This window comes from Puma concolor, chromosome A1 (genome assembly GCF_028749965.1).
Source record: "Puma concolor isolate L17-30 chromosome A1, mPumCon1.1.hap2, whole genome shotgun sequence".
Classification (NCBI taxonomy): Eukaryota; Metazoa; Chordata; class Mammalia; order Carnivora; family Felidae; genus Puma; species Puma concolor.
Window position 1 is genome coordinate 47,526,829 of NC_141667.1, and position 19,256 is coordinate 47,546,084.

Genomic DNA, 19,256 nt, shown 5'->3' on the forward strand with positions numbered 1-19,256 from the left:
CCTCTGGTTTATATGTTATCTCCTTCCAAAAAAGTTTTGAGGCATCTTATTCTCATCCAACTAATGAACATTATCATAAAAGTTAACAGATGAGCTAGCATACTTGAAACAAAAGAACCCTCAGCACACATATCTAATAATGGTCTGAGAAACCAGTAAGCCATGGTACCTGATGGAGTGCATGCTCTGTCACAACTGCTTTTGTCTCCACATCCCAGATTTTCACAGTCCCATCATCAGAGCTCGTGGCACAGAGGTTGTATTGACCCGGGTGATGTGAAAACGTGAAGCCAGAGACCCTTTCGGTGTGTCCCACCAATTCCCCTATGACTTCAAGCAAAACCAGATTCCAGGTTAGAGTGCTACCTGAGATTCCTGGCAGAATCATTCTGTTCTTAGATGGGTGGGGTGGGACCTCACTTATCCCGTGGTATAACAAAAATATCCAGGCACTCACAATCAGAAATCCCAAGTGCTGGTTCTGGCTCTGCCACAGGACTTCAGCCCAGTCATTTTATCTCCTTGAGCCTCACTCTTTTCAACGGTAAAATGCTGTTGCTATCCCTTGGTGCTGACCGTTCACAGGCTGAGGAGTGGCTCAAATGAAGAATGTAAAAGTGATTCTTATTTAGATCTGGCCAGAGGTCATTTGGGAAACAAGAAATACCTGGCTTGCCACATCCCAAGGCATGATCAAAATCTAGTTTGGAGCCCGAAAGCATCTGGCTCAACACATTAATCTTACAGCAACGAGTATTCTGTATTTGCAGGATCTTGCGTAGGGCCTGGCGCTGTAGGCAGCCCCTTAAACCCAGAAAGGCTTCTAGGGGGCCGGCGCGCGCTGCGTAGGGGGAGGGAGGCCACACATGTTATAAATGCCTGGGTCTGGATAGGGATAACTTCAGGGAGTGAGCGGTCCAACGTGAGAGCACCAGGAGGCGGGACTGCTCAGCCACAACGTGGTGTAGCTCAATCCTGGAGATACGGACGCAACTAAGCTTAGTGACTCTGAGAGATCTTTCTGCCTACCTGGGCCTCAAGTTTCCCCATCTGTAGAGAAGGGTAGCTAGAAAAACCCACTTAGCGCCTCTGGCGAACCCAAGAAGGGCAGGAAGGAGGGGGCCCAGAGGTGGGGAGTTACCTCGAAATGGGGGCGTCCCAGGGATCGCGCCGGCGCCCGGGCCCACGCGGACAAGGAAAACGGAGGTCCGCGCCGCGAAGCCGAAGAGGCCCCCAGGCACGGCATCACTGCATCGGGCGCAGTACCAGTTAGGAGAGGGCGGCAGCGTGCGCGGCTCCTGCCCCATGATCACAGGCCACTGGGAAAAGACGAACGAGCCACAGGCGCAGACCGATAGCAGCCCCACTCCGTTGCCGGGAAGGGGGCGGGGTTGGCTCGGAGCCCCGCCTCGCCGGGCCCGTCGCTACGGCGCGCGCCGAGGCCCAGGAGGCACTGCGCGCTTCGGTCCCGCAGCCCCCGGGCTGGGAAGAACGCTGACGCGAGCCTGGCGCTCTGCCCCGAAGCCCCGCCCGGGGCCGGAAGGTCTGGTGCTGCCACAGTCCAGCCTAGGGATTAGGCATTTTCACCTCCTACAGCAAGGCACATAATTAAAGGGTTAGTCTAGCGGAGTCACCTCCCCGCACAGCAGCTTTACTTTTTGGACCTGTTCAACCTCTATCCCGTCAAGTATTTTTGAACGCTCTGGGCACTTTGCTAACTCTGGAGATTCTTTAAAGATACCTACAATAAGCCAGGTAGCAAAAAGATAAAAGTTCGAATCAGAAATCTGAAAGGAAAGGAGGAGATTCTGCAACTGGCTGGAAATTCTGGCTCTAGAGTCTTGGTACCCAAAGAGGAGTAGAATAGAATGGCCTCGTTGATTGCCGACTCTATGAAAGGGACTGCTGTGGAGGAAAAGGAATGGAAATTTCAGATTCTGCGTTTACACTCTCCTGCCCCTGTGTTGCTTGTTTGCATAGCGTACTTGGCACTCCTGCATCTGTAGCGAACGAAACCTGAAATATCGATTCTAATACAGAGAGGTCAAACATATTTGGTTGTGGGTAGGGGCACTAACTTCCGAGGCATCCGGTCCTACACTGAATTAGTGATTTTGCCAGTTATCTGAATTTACCCTAAACGAATCTGTTTCCTCATTGGAGAAGGAAGATGATAATCCATGTCTTGTTGGATTGCTGTGAGGAATACTTGGGATTTAGTGAAATGCCTGCCGGGCATATATGATAGCAAATTCCTGATGTATATTAATTTATCTCTTGGAGGCCAACCTGGAGATTAACAGGGATTAGGATATCGTACTTTGTATTTGAGCTGTTTTTTCTTTAAAAGAGCTTTCCACATGATCTCGTGATTTTTACAGCAAGCCTCTGCGGTAATTTCTGTTTCTCTGACACGAAAACTGAGGCCCACCCACGTTAGGTGGCTTGTTCACTGTCTCTGTTTTTTCTAATCCTTTCAGAACGTTTGTGAGGTGAAGTTTCTCAATTTCTCGGGATCCTGATGAGTTTCCGGAAACTCACTAGTTTTTGGCCTTTATTAAAGTCATTCATTCCCAGGCAAAGCTGGCCGGATCACATCTGAAGAGCAGGCAGCGCGTTCGCGGTCTCCATGACAACATCGCGGGTGTAAATGCTGCTGCATCTCCTGCAGGGGAGGGCAACCTGAGACTTGCGCACTCGCCTCGTCCAGGCAGCGCAGGAACTCGGAGGCTTCCGTAGAGGGAGGGAGAAAGATGGCGGCGGCAGCACTGGAACGTTTGGGTAAGGATTTCTTAGTGGTTTAGGGGAGGCAGAAGGGAGTGGAGGTGGGCTCAGCTGACGGCTTGTGTTGATGTTTCAGGTGCATTATGGATGCAGAATCTGAGGGGGAAGCTGGCCTTAGGGTAAGTCTTTCGCCTTGGAGTTATAGAGGGCTGGAGGCCTCTTTGCAAGTTTGTCGGTTACTGAGCCCCTGTGCCGCCCTCTGCCTTAGGCTTTAGGGCTGTGGAGGGGAACAGAACGGCCAGTCTCTGCTTGGTTACTCCGACGTTCCGCCGCCGTATTGCATGGCCCTGAGGGAATCAGGGTAACCTGTCAATCACTCAAGGGACATTTTGGATCTCTTTTCCAAACAGTCTCCGAATATGGTTATATTCTCCCAAACCGTGTTGGGAGCCTCCAACTTTTCTAGTTCCCCCTCTAGTTACTTGATTCCATGAGCAGGGGCTGTGTTGTAGACAACTGAGCTTTACGACGTGCCTGGAATTGTGTTAAACGCTTTATATGCATTATCTCATTCTCATAACATCCAGCATAGTGTAGGTATTGCTCTACCATTTTTCAGACAAGGAAATTGAAGTTGCCCAAAGTAAGATAAGGTTCCCCTGGTCATAGGAAGTTTTAAAGCTTTATACTGTCTTCCCCAGAGCATTCTTAGACCTCAGGATGGAAGCGTTTTTAAGGTTAGGGAATGCAGTTAAATCGGCCCTGGCAAGGAGCCTTTCTCTGTCACCTTCTCCTTGTCCCTCTTCTGCAGTACAGCTATTGATACTTGGAGATTGATAATCTGATTGTAAATTGTCTGATCGGTGCATTTGTTGGAGTTTATCTTGGTTTACGTCATAGGCTTTGGAGAGACAGGTAAGTTGGGTGTGAATGCACTTTTTAAGCGGTGTGATTTTGGGAAAACTATCCTTTTTGAGTTTTAGTACTTATATATGCTATGAGAGTAATATTAGTACCTATGTCATTGATTTTTGAATGAGAATTAAAGGAGGTAGTGCATATGAAGTGTTTAGTATAGTGCATGACATATAACAATCCCACCTTAGATTCTGTCTGCCATTACTGTTTTATTCATTATAAATTATTAATGTGTTCCCATTATATTTAGCTCTGTTCTTGGTGTTTGGGTCAGTAGGCTAAAGAAGAAAATAGGAGGCACTGCCCCTTAGGATTTGTTTATGCTTTGCTTTTTCAGATTATTTTTTATCATTCCACCCCAGCTATGCTGATTTACTTACTTTTGTTGAATATGCTGTCCATTTATTTGCTTCTTGGCTTTTTCATGCTGTGCTTTCACTTCTTGTCTATAATATGAGTTCTAATTATTTAAACCCTGTTCAAATGTTTCCTTCTTGGGAGGTTTCTCAGATCCCACTAAAAAGGAAACAAATTAATCTCTCCTTTTAGCATGTGCCTCTTAAATAGGGACTTCATGTTAATGTGTCTGTGCCCTTTACTAGCTGTATACCCTGGAGAAGTAGCAACAGTTCTTGTTTCTCTTTGTAGCTCCAGGTTATGGTCTTGCACAAAGTGAATATTTTGTTAATGTTTGTCAGCTTAAATTGTCCTGCACTGACTATACTGGGAAGCTCTGAGCAAGCAACTTAAGCAGTTTGGCCTCAGTCTTTTCATCTATGTAATACAAAAGGGTTCAGTTTTGCTAGATAATCATTAAGGCTCTTTCTGGTTAGGAAAGAGTATAAATAATTTTGTGAATCCCTAGTCTGGACTTTCTAATAGACAAATGGTTATGTAAAAACTAAATAGAGAAGGTATAATTAATGCTCATGATAACTCTGTAAAATCTTAGAGATTTTCTAATTCAGTGATGAAACTTCATTGCATATAGATGGCACTCAGTTAATGGAAATGAACTGGAAGAAGCCGTCTGTGTAAAATGAGAGAAAGTGGTAGGGCCTGTGGCAATTAGTAGAGTGCATTCCTCATCTAAAGGCATTGAAATGGGTTAAGAAAAAGTGCTAACCAAATAAAACTTTTCTGTAGGCTGTATTTGGTAGTGGAATGACAGTTTCCAGCTTTTGAATTCCAAGTCTCCCCATTTTACTGATGGATGCATTTGAGAATTTTAATGACTTACTGAAGGCTACACAGTTAATACAAGTCAAATCTAGGACCTAAACAAAACATTGTCTGGGTGATGAATCAGGCCTGCAGATGTGTTTTATTTGGACTACACAGGATTTAAAAACGTTTGAAATTTGAGTTAAAAAAACAGGCAGCTTCTTATAAAAATCCAGGTTTCCAGATTATCTTATGCATCACAAAATATGGCAACAATTTTCTAGAGCTAAAAAGTGTACCACTCTTTAGATAGGGCCTATACTCTTCAGTTTTCCTCGTTTAAAAAAATTTTTTTTATTATTTTTATTTATTTATTTAGAAAGAGAGTGTGTGACTGGGCAAGGGGCAGAGAGAGAGGAAGACACAGAATCTGAATCAGCGCAGAGCCTGATGCAGGGCTCGAACCTGCAAGCCATGAGATCGTGACCTGAGATGAAGTTGGATGCCCAACTGACTGAGCCACCCCAGTACCCTCAGTTTTCCTCATTTTTTAACCATGTGTAAAATCCTTCACTAATTCCAAGCCCTCTTATTTATGTTACCTGGCTATTCCCTGTATTCTTTAATTCATTCTACAAACATATATTTAGTGCCTTATGTGTACTAGGTACTATTCTGTTTTTTTTTTTAATTTTTTCACATAATTTTAATTATCATATCCATTCTTCAAAAAATATACATATATAATTTAATTATTTATATGTAACTAAAATATTATACAGTCAGTGAATTATATAGAGGTAAAATCATACTATTTATTTTGATTCTAAAACATCAAAAGGTATTAACTACATCAGATGTTATAAACTGTCCAACCTAGTCCAAAGGAATTATTTATTGCATGTGTACTCCAATGTTTTTTTTTTTTTTGCCCCCAGAGTGTGTTCTGTGGTTGTTAGAATTTGTTAACAACATTTAAAAATTTCACAAAGAAACCCAGATTTTCAAACTTTTGAAATAATAGTGATCTGGCAGTACTGGGCTACATAATAATTGTGTGTGTGTGTGTGTGTGTGTGTGTGTGTGTGTGTGTGTGTATTCCTTGGTATGCTTCTAGTTAGGAAGAAAAATAGTAAATCCATGATAGTTGTTAATAAAAAGTGTAGAGGCATAGTGGCCTCATATATAAAACATACACTCTTAAAGTTTTAGAGGTATCTGTGTATGTGTGTGTGTGTGTGTGTGTGTGTGTTGTGTGTGTATATGTATATATATGTATATATATGTATATATATATGTAGATACTTTTTAACAACTGGGATTAGGGGAATATACAGAGTAACTTTGTCACAGTGTACTGGGGAGGGATGCAAGGCCCAGTGAAAGAGCTAGAAAGCATGAGTTTAATAATGATGGTTGTGCCTATTGCTTGTTAAGGGGGCTTTGACACATAATTTAAATTCTGAATCCAGCTAGATTTCCTGAAAGTGGATACACTAACAGTCCTAGGTGTAGACCACTAAATATATAGGAAACTAAAAATTAGATAATGCATATTATAACAATTTGAGAAATAAAAAAAAGTGAATAGATTTAGTAGACTGTGCCCAAGATAATGGCTGAGCATCAGACATGTCCCCCTGAAAGGCAGAAAAAGATTAAATGAAAAATATGAGGCCAAAAAAAAAAAACTCGTAAATTTTTTAATTTTTTAAATGTTTATTTATTGTTGAGAGAGACAGAGCGCGAGTTGGGGCGGGGCAGAGAGGGAGACACAGAATCCAAAGCAGGCTCCAGGCTCCCAGCTGCCAGCACAGAGCCTGACGCGGGGCTTGAATTCACGAACTGTGAGATCATGACCTGAGCCGAAGTCAGACGACTGAGCCACCCAGGTGCCCCACCAGGTACTGTTCTTTTTTTTTTTTTTTTTTTAATTAAAAAAAAAAAAATTTTTTTTAATGGTTATTTATTTTTGACAGAGAGAGAGACAGAGCATGAGCAGGGGAGGGGCAGAGAGAGAGGGAGACACAGAATCCAAAGCAGGCTCCAGGCTCTAGGCTCTGAGCTGTCAGCACAGAGCCCGATGCAGGGCTTGAACTCACAGACCACGAGATCATGACCTGAGCCAAAGTTGGACGCTCAACCGACTGAGCCACCCAGGCGCCCCTCCCCAGGACTATTCTAACACTAGAGATTTTGCAGTGAACAAACCAGAGTAATCCCTCACAGTCTATTGAGGAAAGCACTTGATAAGTAAAATGTAGAGTGTATTAGACAATGACAACTGCTTAGGAGAAAATGTAAGCAGAAAATGGGAACAGGTAGTGTGTATATATTGGAGAGGGGTTACAGGTTTGGATAGGTAAGTCCTCACCAAGAAGATAACATTTGAGTAAAGATGTGAAGGAAATGAGGGAGCAAGCTATCAGAGGAGCAGATTTTGGAGAGAATATCACAAGTTCAGTTTGAGGCTTATTAAATTTGTAACATCCAGTAAGCGTTCAAGTGTAGATGAAAGTAGGCAATTGAATATATATGAGTTTGGAATTCAGGGAAAGGATGTCAATTCAGGAGTCATCAGTGCATGAAGAGTGTTTAAAGCCATGAGACTGGTTGACTTCACCATAGAGCGAAGTAGAAATTATAAGAGTACAAGGATTGATTCCTGAGGCAGCCAGCATTTACAGATCTCTCTCAAAAATAAATAAACTGGGGCTCTTGGTGGCTCAGTCGGTTGGGCAGCCAACTTCGGCTCAGGTCATGATCTCATGCTTCATAGGTTCTAGCCCCATGTTGAGCTCTGTGCTGACAGCTCCGAGCCTGGAGACTGCTTTGGATTGATTCTTTGTCTCCCTCTCTCTGTTCCCCTCCCCTGCTTGCCCTCTATCTCTCAAAAATAAATAAACCTTTAAAAAAAAGTTAAAATTTTTTAAAAATAAAAATAAGTAAGTAAGTAAATAAACTTAACAAAAAGGAATGTGGAATTTAGGCATTTGGTCCTTCTTGGTTTACATAGTGAGAAAATCTGGCTTATTAATCATCCACATGTGTATAGCATAATAACAGAAACCTTTTGGAACAGAGAAGTCATGCTCCCTAGTCTGCAAAAACTTGCAGCAGGGGTCAATTTTTGCCCCTACCCCCACCTCCAGCCCCCTAGGACATTTGGCAATATCTGGAGACATTTTTGGTTGTCCCAACTCAGGCCAGGGGTGCTACTAGAGTGGCTAGAGTTGAGGGATCCTACTAAGCATCCTACAAGGCACAGGATAGCCCCCACAACAAAGAATGATCTGGCCCCACATATCAATATTGCAGTGGTTGAGAAACTTCTGAGTTTACCATGGTCCAAAGTTGCTGGAATTTTGTTTGCTTGCTAAACTCTTGTTTCCTTGTGTGATTGTCCTTGACTTTAACCAAATGAAATTATATTGAATTATGACAATATACATATCACTTCAGCCATTTATTTTAGATGCTAATTGAGACAAGATTGGAGGATGTTCTTTTATTCAGTTTCAAGTGTGGGATTAACAGTGTTAACAGGAGTAATTTTGGAACAAAGAATTTTTCACCTTGATGCATTTAATAACCTGCATATAGTAACCTCAAGATTGAGCCAGAGGCCAGTCATATCTTCACTTGGGATTTGGGTATACCTTGCACTAGATTTCAAGATGAATTTTGAGTAATACATAGGAAGTATAATTTCTGAAATTGTGACTTTAGAAACTCTGAGATCTTGTTTTATCTGAATTCTTAATCCTAAAATTTGCTTTGTATCTGCCACTCTTCAATGTCTGATGACTGTGGGAAGAATTTGAAAAGTGATAGTCCTTAAGTATCCTTAAGTATTGGTAGATAGAAGACACCAGAGTAACAGGAGTAAGGAAATTCATATGCTGGTTCCAGTATACCACCCACTTTCCGTTTGAGCGCTCTGGCAGTCTCACCAGACTGTGGGCACCTGTGTGTGTGCTTGTGTGTACAGGCATTCTGGAGACTTGGTTCATGCCTACCTTCCTTCATCCAATTTACAGAGGTGCAGTGAAGCTAAAGGGATTTGGGCTTCCCAGTAAATGTGAGGATGTTGTAAATATCAGTAATGGTCCTTGAACTTCAAAATGATAAAAGTTGATCTTGGATGCCTTTCAGTGTTTTTTGTTTTTTTTTTTAAGGTTTTAACTTGCTTTGATTTTTTAGAATGCTAACAATAAACTAGATTGCTAGGCGGACCTAAAATTTAATGTTTGTTGGAAAACAGTTTTATAGAAGGAAATGGATTCTAGCAATAGCTCATGTTATCATTTGTTAATTCCACAAATTTCCTTTTCTTGAATCCGCTTTCTCTAGTGACTCTTTGCAGTATTTCTTACACAAAAAGGTCTCAAAAGTTGTAAGTTTTGAATTACATAGTTAAGTTTTGAATTACATATTTTCAATTTACCCCATGATTGCTTCATTTTCTGCTTTAATTCCAATAGTTGACCAGGAGAGGGCGTGTAAGAACTTTTGTTTTAATACACTTCTGAATTAAGTACTCTGCTTAGAATAATAATTTAATTTAATTTGATTACAGTTGTTTAGTATTTGCCTGGTAGTTCGTTTTATGAACCATCTGAACCCTGAAAGTATTGTAGGTATTCAGAAAGCTTTGTCATTGTTGATTCATAATGTGTTTAATTTATTAAGCACCATATGTAATTCACTAAATGTGTATTGATTTGAGTACAAGACACTGTGTTAGATATGATGTATACAGAAGGCATGGGCCTCACCCTCAAGCATTCTTTAAGACTGGTTAGTGTAATAGTGGTTTCACAGAAGAAGAATTAAATAGAAGCCAAGAGGCTTGTGTTTCTGTAATCCTGCTGTCAACAATGAGATTTGAGATAGAATTAAGGTTCAGAGAGACCCTAGAGATGATATACTCCAATTCCTCTTTTCATAAAGAAGCTGAGGACCAAAGAGTGGATAAACTTAGTGTACCCATGAATTACAGCTTCAAGCAAACGGTCATGATTCCAAATGTGAGAAGGTTTGGAATTGTGTGATAATAAAGTTTACAGTTCACAGTGTTCATTTTTTCTGGAGACTAGGAGAGATGAACTGTTCAGAGGGCCTTATTTAAAATTAATACTAGGCATGCCTGGCTGGCTCAGTTGGTTAAGTGTCTGATTTTGGCTCAGGTCATGATCTCATGGTTTGTGAGTTTGAGCCCTGTGTTGGACTCTGTGCTGACAGTGCAGAGCCTGCTTGGGATTCTCTTTCTCTCCCTCTCTCGTTGCCCCTCCTCCACTGGCACACACATTGTCTATTTCAAAATAAATGAAATAAAATTAAGGGCTCCTGGGTGGCTCAGTCGGTTGAACGTCCGACTTTGGCTCAGGTCATGATCTCACGGCCTGTGAGTTCGAGGCCCATGTCGGGCTCTGTGCTGACAGCTCAGAGCCTGGAGCCTGCTTGGGATTCTGTGTCTCCCTCTCTCTCTCCCCCTAACCCACTTGCATTCTCTCTCTGTCTCTCTCAAAAATAAATAAATATTAAAAAAAATTTTTTTAATAAAAAAAATTAGAAAAAATAAAATTAATACTAGCCATCAGTGTTTATTATGTGCTAGATGCTGTAGGGTACAGTATATTAATTATCCACCATCAACAGAATGAAGTGGGTATTATTCTCATTCTGAAAGTAATAACATCAATTTTATTGAGCCCTTTTAAGCATCAGGTTAAGTATTTTACTTAAAATACCTTATTTGACCTCCTTAAGAAGCCTATGAGGTAATTACTGTTATTACTCCATCTACTGATGAGGAAACTGAGCTCGAGAAAGTTATGTGACTTTCCTAAGTCCATTTACCTTGTATTAAAGTTGGGATTTAGACTCAGGTTTACTTGACTCCGTAGTCTCTGCCCTCATTACTTAGCTTATGGTTTTGCCTTTTTTTTTTCTTTTTTTGGAAATTCTGCCCTCTAGCATCATGTCTCCTAATTTTGTACTTTTCACTTAAAATAGTGGAGCCTATATGTGGATGGCAAAGGTTTAGTCAAATATTTAGATAGTACTGATCTTTTTTTCTTTTTTAATGTTTATTTATTTTTGAGAGAGAAAGAGAGAAACAGAGTGTGAATGGGGGAGGGGCAGAGAGAAGGAGACACAGAATCTGAAGTAGGCTCCGCCAGCCCAGAGCCCGATGTAGGGCTCGAACTCATGAACTGTGAGATCATGACCTGAGCCGAAGTCGGACACTTAACCGACTGAGCCACTCAGGTGCCCCAGATTGTACTGATCTTAATATTGGGATGTAAAATGGTGAATTTGAAGTAGAATAGGAAAAATGAGCCAGTAGGAGAATAGGTTTTTTAAATTCTTTAGTCCAAATGATTTAAAAACTAAAAGACTTGGCTAAATATATCATCCAATTGCATAAATTGTGTGAAAATCTGCCACTTTACAATAACTTTGAATATTTAAGTCTGGGTTAAAGATTTACTTAGTATCCATGTGCCAGATATTGTCTTTAGTGCTAGAATACGGAAGATGTTATACTTGCCCTCAAAATGCTCAAATCTGTACACTTACTATAGGAACTCATTATTCTGTAGCCAACTTACAGTACCATAGTACTAACTCACTGTTGCATGGTTGGCAAGAGGAGAGTACTTTTATATGCTGTTGAATTTGATTTGCTAGTATCTTTTTGCGAATTTTTGCATCCATATTCATCAGGGATATTGGCCTGTAGTTCTCCTTTTTTGTTGGGTCTCTGTCTGGTTTGGGAATCAAAGTAATGCTGGCTTCATAGAATGAGTCTGGAAGTTTTCCTTCTCTATTTTTTGGAACAGCTTGAGAAGGATAGGTATTAACTCTCCTTTAAATGGCTGGTAGAATTCCCCAGGGAAGCCATCTGGTCCAGGACTCTTATTTGCTGGGAGATTTTTGATAACTGATTCAATTTCTTCACTAGTTGCGGGTCTGTTCAAATTTTCTATTTCTTCCCATTTGAATTTGGGAAGTGTGTGGGTGTTTAGGAATTTGTCCATTTTTCCCAGGTTGTCCAGTTTGTTGGCATATAATTTTTCATAGTATTCCCTGGTAATTCTGAGGGATTGGTTTTAATAAATCCATTTTCATTTGTGATATTTATCTATTTGGATCGTCTCTCTTTTCTTTTTGAGAAGCCTGGCTAGAGGTTTATCAATTTTGTTTATTTTTTCAAAAAACCAACTCTTAGTTTCATTGATCTATTCTACTATTTTATGATTCTATATTTTTTATTTATGCTTTGATCTTTATTATTTCTGTTCTTCTGTTGGGTTTGGGGTTTCTTTGCTGTTCTGCTTCTAGTTCCTTTAGGTATGCTGTTAGATTTTGTATTTGGGATTTTTCTTGTTTCTTGAGATAGGCCTGGATTGCAGTGTATTTTCCTCTTAGGACTGCCTTTGCTGCATCCCAAAGGGTTTGGATTGTTGTGTTTTCATTTTCATTTGTTTCCATATATTTTTAAATTTCTTCCTTAATTGCCTGGTTGACCCATTTGTTCTTTAGTAGGATATTCTTTAACCTCCATGCATTTGGAGGTTTTCCACACTTTCTCCTGTGGTTGATTTCAAGTTTTGTAGCATTGTGATCTGAAAGTGTGCATGGTATGATCTCAATTCTTTTATATATTTTGAGGGCTGTTTTGTGACCCAGTATGTGATCTATCTTGGGGAATGTTCCATGTGCACTTGAGAAGAAAGTATATTCTGCTGCTGTAGGACGTAGAGTTCTAAATATATCTGTCAAGTCCATCTGGTCCAGTGTATCATTCAGGGCCATTGTTTCTTTACTGATTTTCTGTCTAGATGATCTGTCCATTGTTGTAAGTAGAGTATTAAAGTCCCCTGCAATTACCACATTCTTACCAATAAGATTGCTTATGTTTGTGATTAATTGTTTTATATATTTGGGTGCTTCTGAATTCGGTGCATAGACATTTATAATTGTTAGCTCTTCTGATGGATAGACCCCATAATTATATAATGCCCTTCTTCATCTCTTGTTACAGCCTTTAATTTTAAGTCTAGTTTGTCTGATATGAGTATGGTTACTCCAGCTTCCTTTTGACTTTCAGTAGCATGGTAGATAGTTCCCCATCCCCTCACTTTCAATCTGAAGGTGTCCTAAGGTCTAAAATGAGTCTCTTGTAGACAGCAAATAGATGGGTCTTGTTTTTTTATCCATTCTGATACCCTGTGTCTTTTGGTTGGAGCATTTAGTCCATTTACATTCAGTGTTATTATTGAAAGATATGGGTTTAGCGTCATTGTGATGTCTGTAGGTTTCACGTTTGCGGTGATGTCTCTGGTACTTTGTCTCACAGGATCCCCCTTAGGATCTCTTGTACGGCTGGTTTAGTGGTGATGAATTCCTTCAGTTTTTGTTTGTTTGGGAAAACCTTTATCTTTCTTCTATTCTGAATGACAGGCTTGCTGGATAAAGGATTCTTGGCTGCATATATTTCCTGTTCATCACATTGAAGATTTCCTGCCATTCCTTTCTGGCCTGCCAAGTTTCAGTGGATAGCTCTGCTACTACCCTTATGTGTCTACCTTTTGTATGTTAAGGCTCGTTTACCCCTAGCTGCTTTCAGAATTCTCTCTTTATTCTTGTATTTTGCTAGTTTCACTGTGATATGTCGTGCAGAAGATTGATTCAAGTTAAATCTGAAGGGAGTTCTCTGTGCCTCTTGGATTTCAATGTCTGTTTCCTTCCCCAGATTGGGGAAGTTCTCAGCTACGATTTGTTCAAGTACACCTTCAGCCCCTTTCTCTCTCTTTTCTTCATCTGGAATTCCTATGATACAATATTGTTCTCTTTGCTGGAATCACTTAGTTCTCTAATTCTCCCTTCATGATCCAGGATTTTTTTTATCTCTCTTTTTCTCAGCTTCCTCTTTTTCCATAATTTTATTTTCTGATTCACCTATTCTCCCCTCTGCCTCTTCAATCTGCACTTTGGTTGCCTCCATTTTATTTTGCACCTCATTTATAGCATTTTTTAATTCATCATGACTGTTTTTTAGTTCCTTGATCTCTGCAGCAGTAGATTCTCTGCTGTCTTCTATGCTTTTTTTTCAAGCCCAGTGGTTAATCTTATGACTGTTATTCTAAAATTCTTGTTCAGTTATATTGCTTATATCTGTTTTGATCAATTCTTTAGCTGTCATTTCTTCCTGGAATTTCTTTTGAGGAGAATTCTTCTGTTTGGTCATTTTGGTTAGTTTTCTGTCCTTTGTGTGTTCTAAAAGCTTGTTATGTGCTCTGCACCTGTGAGCACTGCTATATTAAAGGGGGTCATATACTGTCCAGGGCCTGGCCCTTCAGGATGTGTTTTGGAGACTGTTACTTGCTCTCTGTTGTTGTGACTTTGGTTATTTTTTTCCCCTACTTGTAGTGATGTTTTGGGCCCTCCACCAGGTGTGCTTTGATTTGTGACTTGAAGTATCCCTGGAAAGGAAAACAAACAGATAAACAAACAGAAAACAAAAACCGCACAAACACACAAATAAAAAAAATAAAAAAAAAAAGAAAGAAAGAAAAAAGAAAAAAAAAAAAACCCAAAAGCAAAAAACCAGAAACACCAGCTGCAAGTAAAGAACAGGGTGGATGTGGTGCCAATGGAAGATCACATACAAAGAGAGAAATGACAGGGACAGGGTCGGCGGGGGTGGGGGGGGGTGGGGAGGGGAATAAACATTGATTAGGCAAAGAGACTAAACAGCTTAATCCAGAGAGAGAGAAAGGAAAATAAAGGAGGCAGGGGAAAAAGCAGATAAAATTACCCAGACAGTGAAACTATACAGCTTGATTATTCCAGAGAGAGAGAAAGGAAAGAAGGAGGTGATCCATGTGTCAAGAGAATGGGTTAAATATGTCTGTTTATACAAACCAACAACCAGAGTAACCAGACTAGAGGAGGGAAGAGATAAGAAGGAGAAAAGGAAGGAAGAATATATCTATATAACAAGAATTGTCTGAGAGTTAATCCAGGCGATGCAGCAGCGCTGGTCAGGAGGAGGGGTCCCTCTGGTTCCTCAGTGTCCATCCCGCTCCGGTAGATGCGCAGTTACCCGGCACGGAGGGGCGTGGTTTGGTGTACACGGTTCTCGCCTCCACTGTAGGCCCGAGGTTAGATCCCTGAGGCCCTGCCTTGGTGGTGGTGGGGTGAAAAATGGCAACCCCCCAGTCTCTCCTCCATGGACCCGGTGTCCCAAATCACTCTGTTCGAGCCATCCTCACTGTGCCGCAGGTGCAGACGAGGCGGTTTGCCCTGCTCTGCCGACTCCTGTGCCCCGCGCTTGGCTGGGATTCAAACTCCCGCTCTGTGCGCCCTGCTACTGGGGAAGCGCCTCTTCATGCCGCCGGATCTGTGGTCCCTGCTGGCTTTCTCCTGTCCCGCAGCACTCCAGGGAGGGAATCACTTTCTCCTACTGCGGACTGCGCCCCCGACCTAGGCACCGAGCCTGGGGCTGGGTCCCCTCCTTCCCAGGTGCACCAACAGGGCAGCCAGCCCCAGTCCAGAGAAAGCCCCTCAGTTAGAGATTGGATCTTTCTCCATGCTGCTCTGAGGTTTTTCTCTTGTCCAGATACAGTCGTATGCTTCCCCAGCCGCTCTTTCTCTTCCCTTTGTCTGTCCACAGAAGGGGATCCCTCCCTTCCATTCATTTTATCTCTCCCAGTTTGCAATCACGCACCTATGGCCCGTCAGGTTGTCCCCGTGTATCCCTGGTAGCGACTCAGTCTATTTTCCTCCCAGTCTCTTCAAGAACAGAGTACTAACATAGTGGGGGAGGGGGCGCCTGGGTGGCCAAGTGTCTGATTCTTGACTTTGGCTCGGGTCATGGTCTCACAGTTCATGGGTTCAAGTCCCGTGTTGAGCGCTGTGCTGACAGCATGGAGCCTGCTTAGAGCATGGAGCCTCTCTCTGTCTCTCTGTCTGTCTGTCTGTTTGTCTGTCTGTCTCTCTCTCTCTCTGTCTTTCAAAAATAAATAGAAACAAAAGACAGTGGGGAGAATGGTTGGGAGAAGGGATCACGTGATAGCTCGCAGTGAGGTGACATTTGAGCTGGAGTTTAAAACCGGACATGGGGCGCCTGGGTGGCGCAGTCGGTTAAGCGTCCGACTTCAGCCAGGTCACGATCTCGCGGTCCGTGAGTTCGAGCCCCGCGTCGGGCTCTGGGCGGATGGCTCGGAGCCTGGAGCCTGTTTCCGATTCTGTGTCTCCCTCTCTCTCTGCCCCTCCCCCGTTCATGCTCTGTCTCTCTCTGTCCCAAAAATAAATGTTGAAAAAAAAAAATTTAAAAAAAAAAAAAAACCGGACAAACATTTCATTCAGGAGATAATGATTGAGGAAAAAACAATATGATCAAAAGCAGAAACACACGAAAGTATGTGGTTTGTTCAGGGAACAATGAACATCTGTGTGGCCAGGCCAAAAGGTGAATGAGCCAAGATGGCAAGGTTGGGGTTAGATTATAAAAGGCCTTCTGTGTCTTGCTGGGATTTTAGACTCTGTATTCTGCATAGCATGGAAACACCAAGTTTGTGTGTTACTTGGATATCCCCAGAGATACAAAAATAGATAATATGATGAACCCTCTTAAACTCATCACCCAACTTCAATAAGTTACTCATGGCCAATCTTGTTTTGTTCCCTACTATGTTCCCTACTCTTTCCCATCATATTTTGAGACAAATCCCAGACACTATATTATTTAATCCATGAATATTTCACTATATATCTCACTAAAAAGCATCAAATATCCAGTTAATATTCAGATTTCCAATGGTTAAATCACTGTTATACTTTTAAAATTGTCATAATCGGGGCGCCTGGGTGGCGCAGTCGGTTAAGCGTCCGACTTCAGCCAGGTCACGATCTCGAGGTCCGGGAGTTCGAGCCCCGCGTCAGGCTCTGGGTTGATGGCTCAGAGCCTGGAGCCTGTTTCCGATTCTGTGTCTCCCTCTCTCTCTGCCCCTCCCCCGTTCATGCTCTGTCTCTCTCTGTCCCAAAAATAAATAAACGTTGAAAAAAAAATTAAAAAAAAAAATTGTCATAATCTACACATTGAAATTAATTGATATTGCTCTTAATTAGTAGGTCCTTTTTTCAGCTCTTTCTTTTTCCCCTTGTAATTTATTTGTTGAGGAAAATAGGCTGTCTTGTAGTTTGTGCAGCTTGGATTTTGCTGAGCACATCCCTTGTATTGTTTAACATGTTTCCTCTCTTTGTATTTCCTGTATTGAATCTAGAAGCCCAATTCAGGTTTGTTTTTGCAGAAAGACTACTTCATGGGTGGTGGGTAGTGTGTTCTTTGATCAAGAGGTACATAATGCCACCTTTATTAAGTTCTTAGGGATTACGAAATGATGCAGTTTGTCTTGCCTCCTCGGCAAAGTTGAGTAATTCTACAGAACAAGTCAGGGATCCAATGTATCTTCTTTTTTTTTTTAAACGTTCATTTATTTTTGAGAGAGAGAGAGAGAGGAGTGCGAATGAATGAGCATGAAGTGAGAGGGGCAGAGAGAGGGAGACAGGATCTGAAGCTTGCTATGTGCTGACCACAGAGAGCCTGATGTGGGGCTTGAACTCACGAACCACAAGATGATGACCTGAGCCAAAGTCAGACGCTTAACCAACTGTGCCACCCAGGTGCCCTGTGTCTTCTTTAAGTCCGTTTTAGAACTGAATTGGCTTATATTAGAGAGTCAATATTTTTTGGCCAGTCAGGGCAAGAGATCATGGGTTAATATCTGTTTACTGTTTGACTTATGCTAATCTTTAACTTTTTACTTTTTTTTTTTTTTAATTTTAAAGACAGAGAAACCAAAATTTAATTTTAAATTTAGGGGGGGAGAGGGACAGGGCTCTCAGCGTGGAGCCAGACTTGGCGTTTGATCCCACGACTCTGGGAACACAACCTGAGCTGAAATCAAGAGTCGGATGCTCAACTGACTAAGTTACAGGTGCCACACAACTGTTTACTTTTAGCTTTCAGTAAACTGACTCTGTGATATTTTATGTAAAGTTGTTCTCTGTTAATGAAGACATTTAGACTGTTTCCACTTGTGATACTAAATAGTTTTGATCAAAATGGAGCTAATGTGGTTCAGAAGATACCTAAGCTCTGGAAAAGATTCTAAGTGTGTCTTGTTTTACAGACTTCTTTCATCTCACAGCGTTTTACCCCAGTCACATATCCACACAACTGCATCTCTGGACGTATCTCGAAAATGGGAAAAGAAGAATAAAATTGTGTATCCTCCACAATTGCCTGGTGAACCTCGGCGACCAGCAGTAAGTTTGTGGCTAGAAATAATCTCTTAATTTTGATGACGAGCTCTTACTCTTAGGTGGCTAGCAATGAGTTACTGTTCCATGTGAGGAAAGGGAAAAAGCATATGGCAATTTGCATGATCGTTTGATTGACACGGAAAATGTTCTAGATTTACCTCCTTGGTATTGTTAAAAGGTTGTTTTGTTTACTTGTTTGCCTTGACTTTACCTTCTGTATGGGGGCCTTAATTCTAAAACTAAGCTAATAGCTTGAGGCATCCTGATAGATTTTTGACTCTTAGGAGGCTTGCTAATGTATTCTTAGTAATGGAGCATGAGGAGTTGGAAAGGATGACTTAAACCATTGACCATATTTAAATCATATATATATGGTTTTCTAGTGTTTTAAATTTTGGACATAGACGCATTAAGTTGTGATTTTCTGTGTGTTTGTAATTCACAAACTTTTGAATTAAGGTTTAAATTTAATCACTGGATTCCTTTCAGAGATACTGAGTTTTATTTAGCTGCTCAGAATTCTTTTACCCTCTCCAAACTGCTGGTGAGTTATCTAGTCTGAGATATAAGACTAATTTCCAGCTTAATGTGAATTTATATCTGTTAAAAAGTTTAAGCAGCTAATGATTACATCAACAAGGTGGGACATTTGAATCCTTAAGAAAATAAACCGTGGTAAGTGCTTAGAAAGAGAATTAATTATTAATTAATAATGCTATTAATAGAATATCAGTAGTGTTAGTGTCAGTTATATATCATTCAGTTTAGCAAACATCTTTTAAAGACCTTTGGGATTCAGGGCCACTGGATCCCAGTATCATCTAAGTAATATTATTTGCTTAACTTAAAAAAAAATTATTATTTTTTTAGTGTTTTATTTATTCTTGAGAGAGAGAGGGCACGAGTTGGGGAGGGGCCTAGATATTGGGACACAGAATCTGAAGCAGGCTCCAGGCTCTAAGCTGTCAGCACGAGCCCGATGCGAGGCTCAAACCCACAAGCTGAGAGATCATGACCAGAGCTGAGGTCGGACGCTTCACCAACCGAGCCACCCAGGCTCCCTTCATTTGCTTAATTTTTATATGAATTTGACAGCATGCATTTCATTA

At 41.3% G+C, this 19,256-nt stretch overlaps 2 protein-coding genes across 5 annotated transcripts in view; one reads left to right on the forward strand and one right to left on the reverse strand.

Moving 5' to 3' along the window:
• GEMIN5 (gem nuclear organelle associated protein 5) overlaps nucleotides 1–1,397 on the reverse strand; it is a 39,888-nt gene extending 38,491 nt beyond the window's left edge. The window contains exons 1-2 of the mRNA XM_025923696.2: nucleotides 1,142–1,397; nucleotides 170–330 (exon numbers count right to left, since the gene is read on the reverse strand). Of these exons, the coding sequence (XP_025779481.1) occupies nucleotides 170–330; nucleotides 1,142–1,307 (327 nt within the window). The 5' untranslated portion in view covers nucleotides 1,308–1,397. The remainder of the gene's footprint in view (nucleotides 1–169; nucleotides 331–1,141) is intronic.
• A 1,231-nt stretch (nucleotides 1,398–2,628) lies between these two features.
• Nucleotides 2,629–19,256, forward strand: part of MRPL22 (mitochondrial ribosomal protein L22) — a 35,543-nt gene continuing 18,915 nt past the window's right edge. The window contains exons 1-3 of one of the 4 annotated variants that reach the window (XM_086701497.1): nucleotides 2,629–2,781; nucleotides 2,861–2,903; nucleotides 18,033–18,150. In XM_086701497.1, coding sequence (XP_086557623.1) covers nucleotides 2,754–2,781; nucleotides 2,861–2,903; nucleotides 18,033–18,150 — 189 coding nt within the window. In that variant the 5' untranslated portion in view covers nucleotides 2,629–2,753. Of the gene's footprint in view, nucleotides 2,782–2,860; nucleotides 2,904–17,702; nucleotides 17,820–18,014; nucleotides 18,151–19,256 lie in introns of those variants that run through there. The other 3 variants (XM_025924502.2, XM_086701565.1, XM_086701639.1) reach the window with 3 other exon arrangements.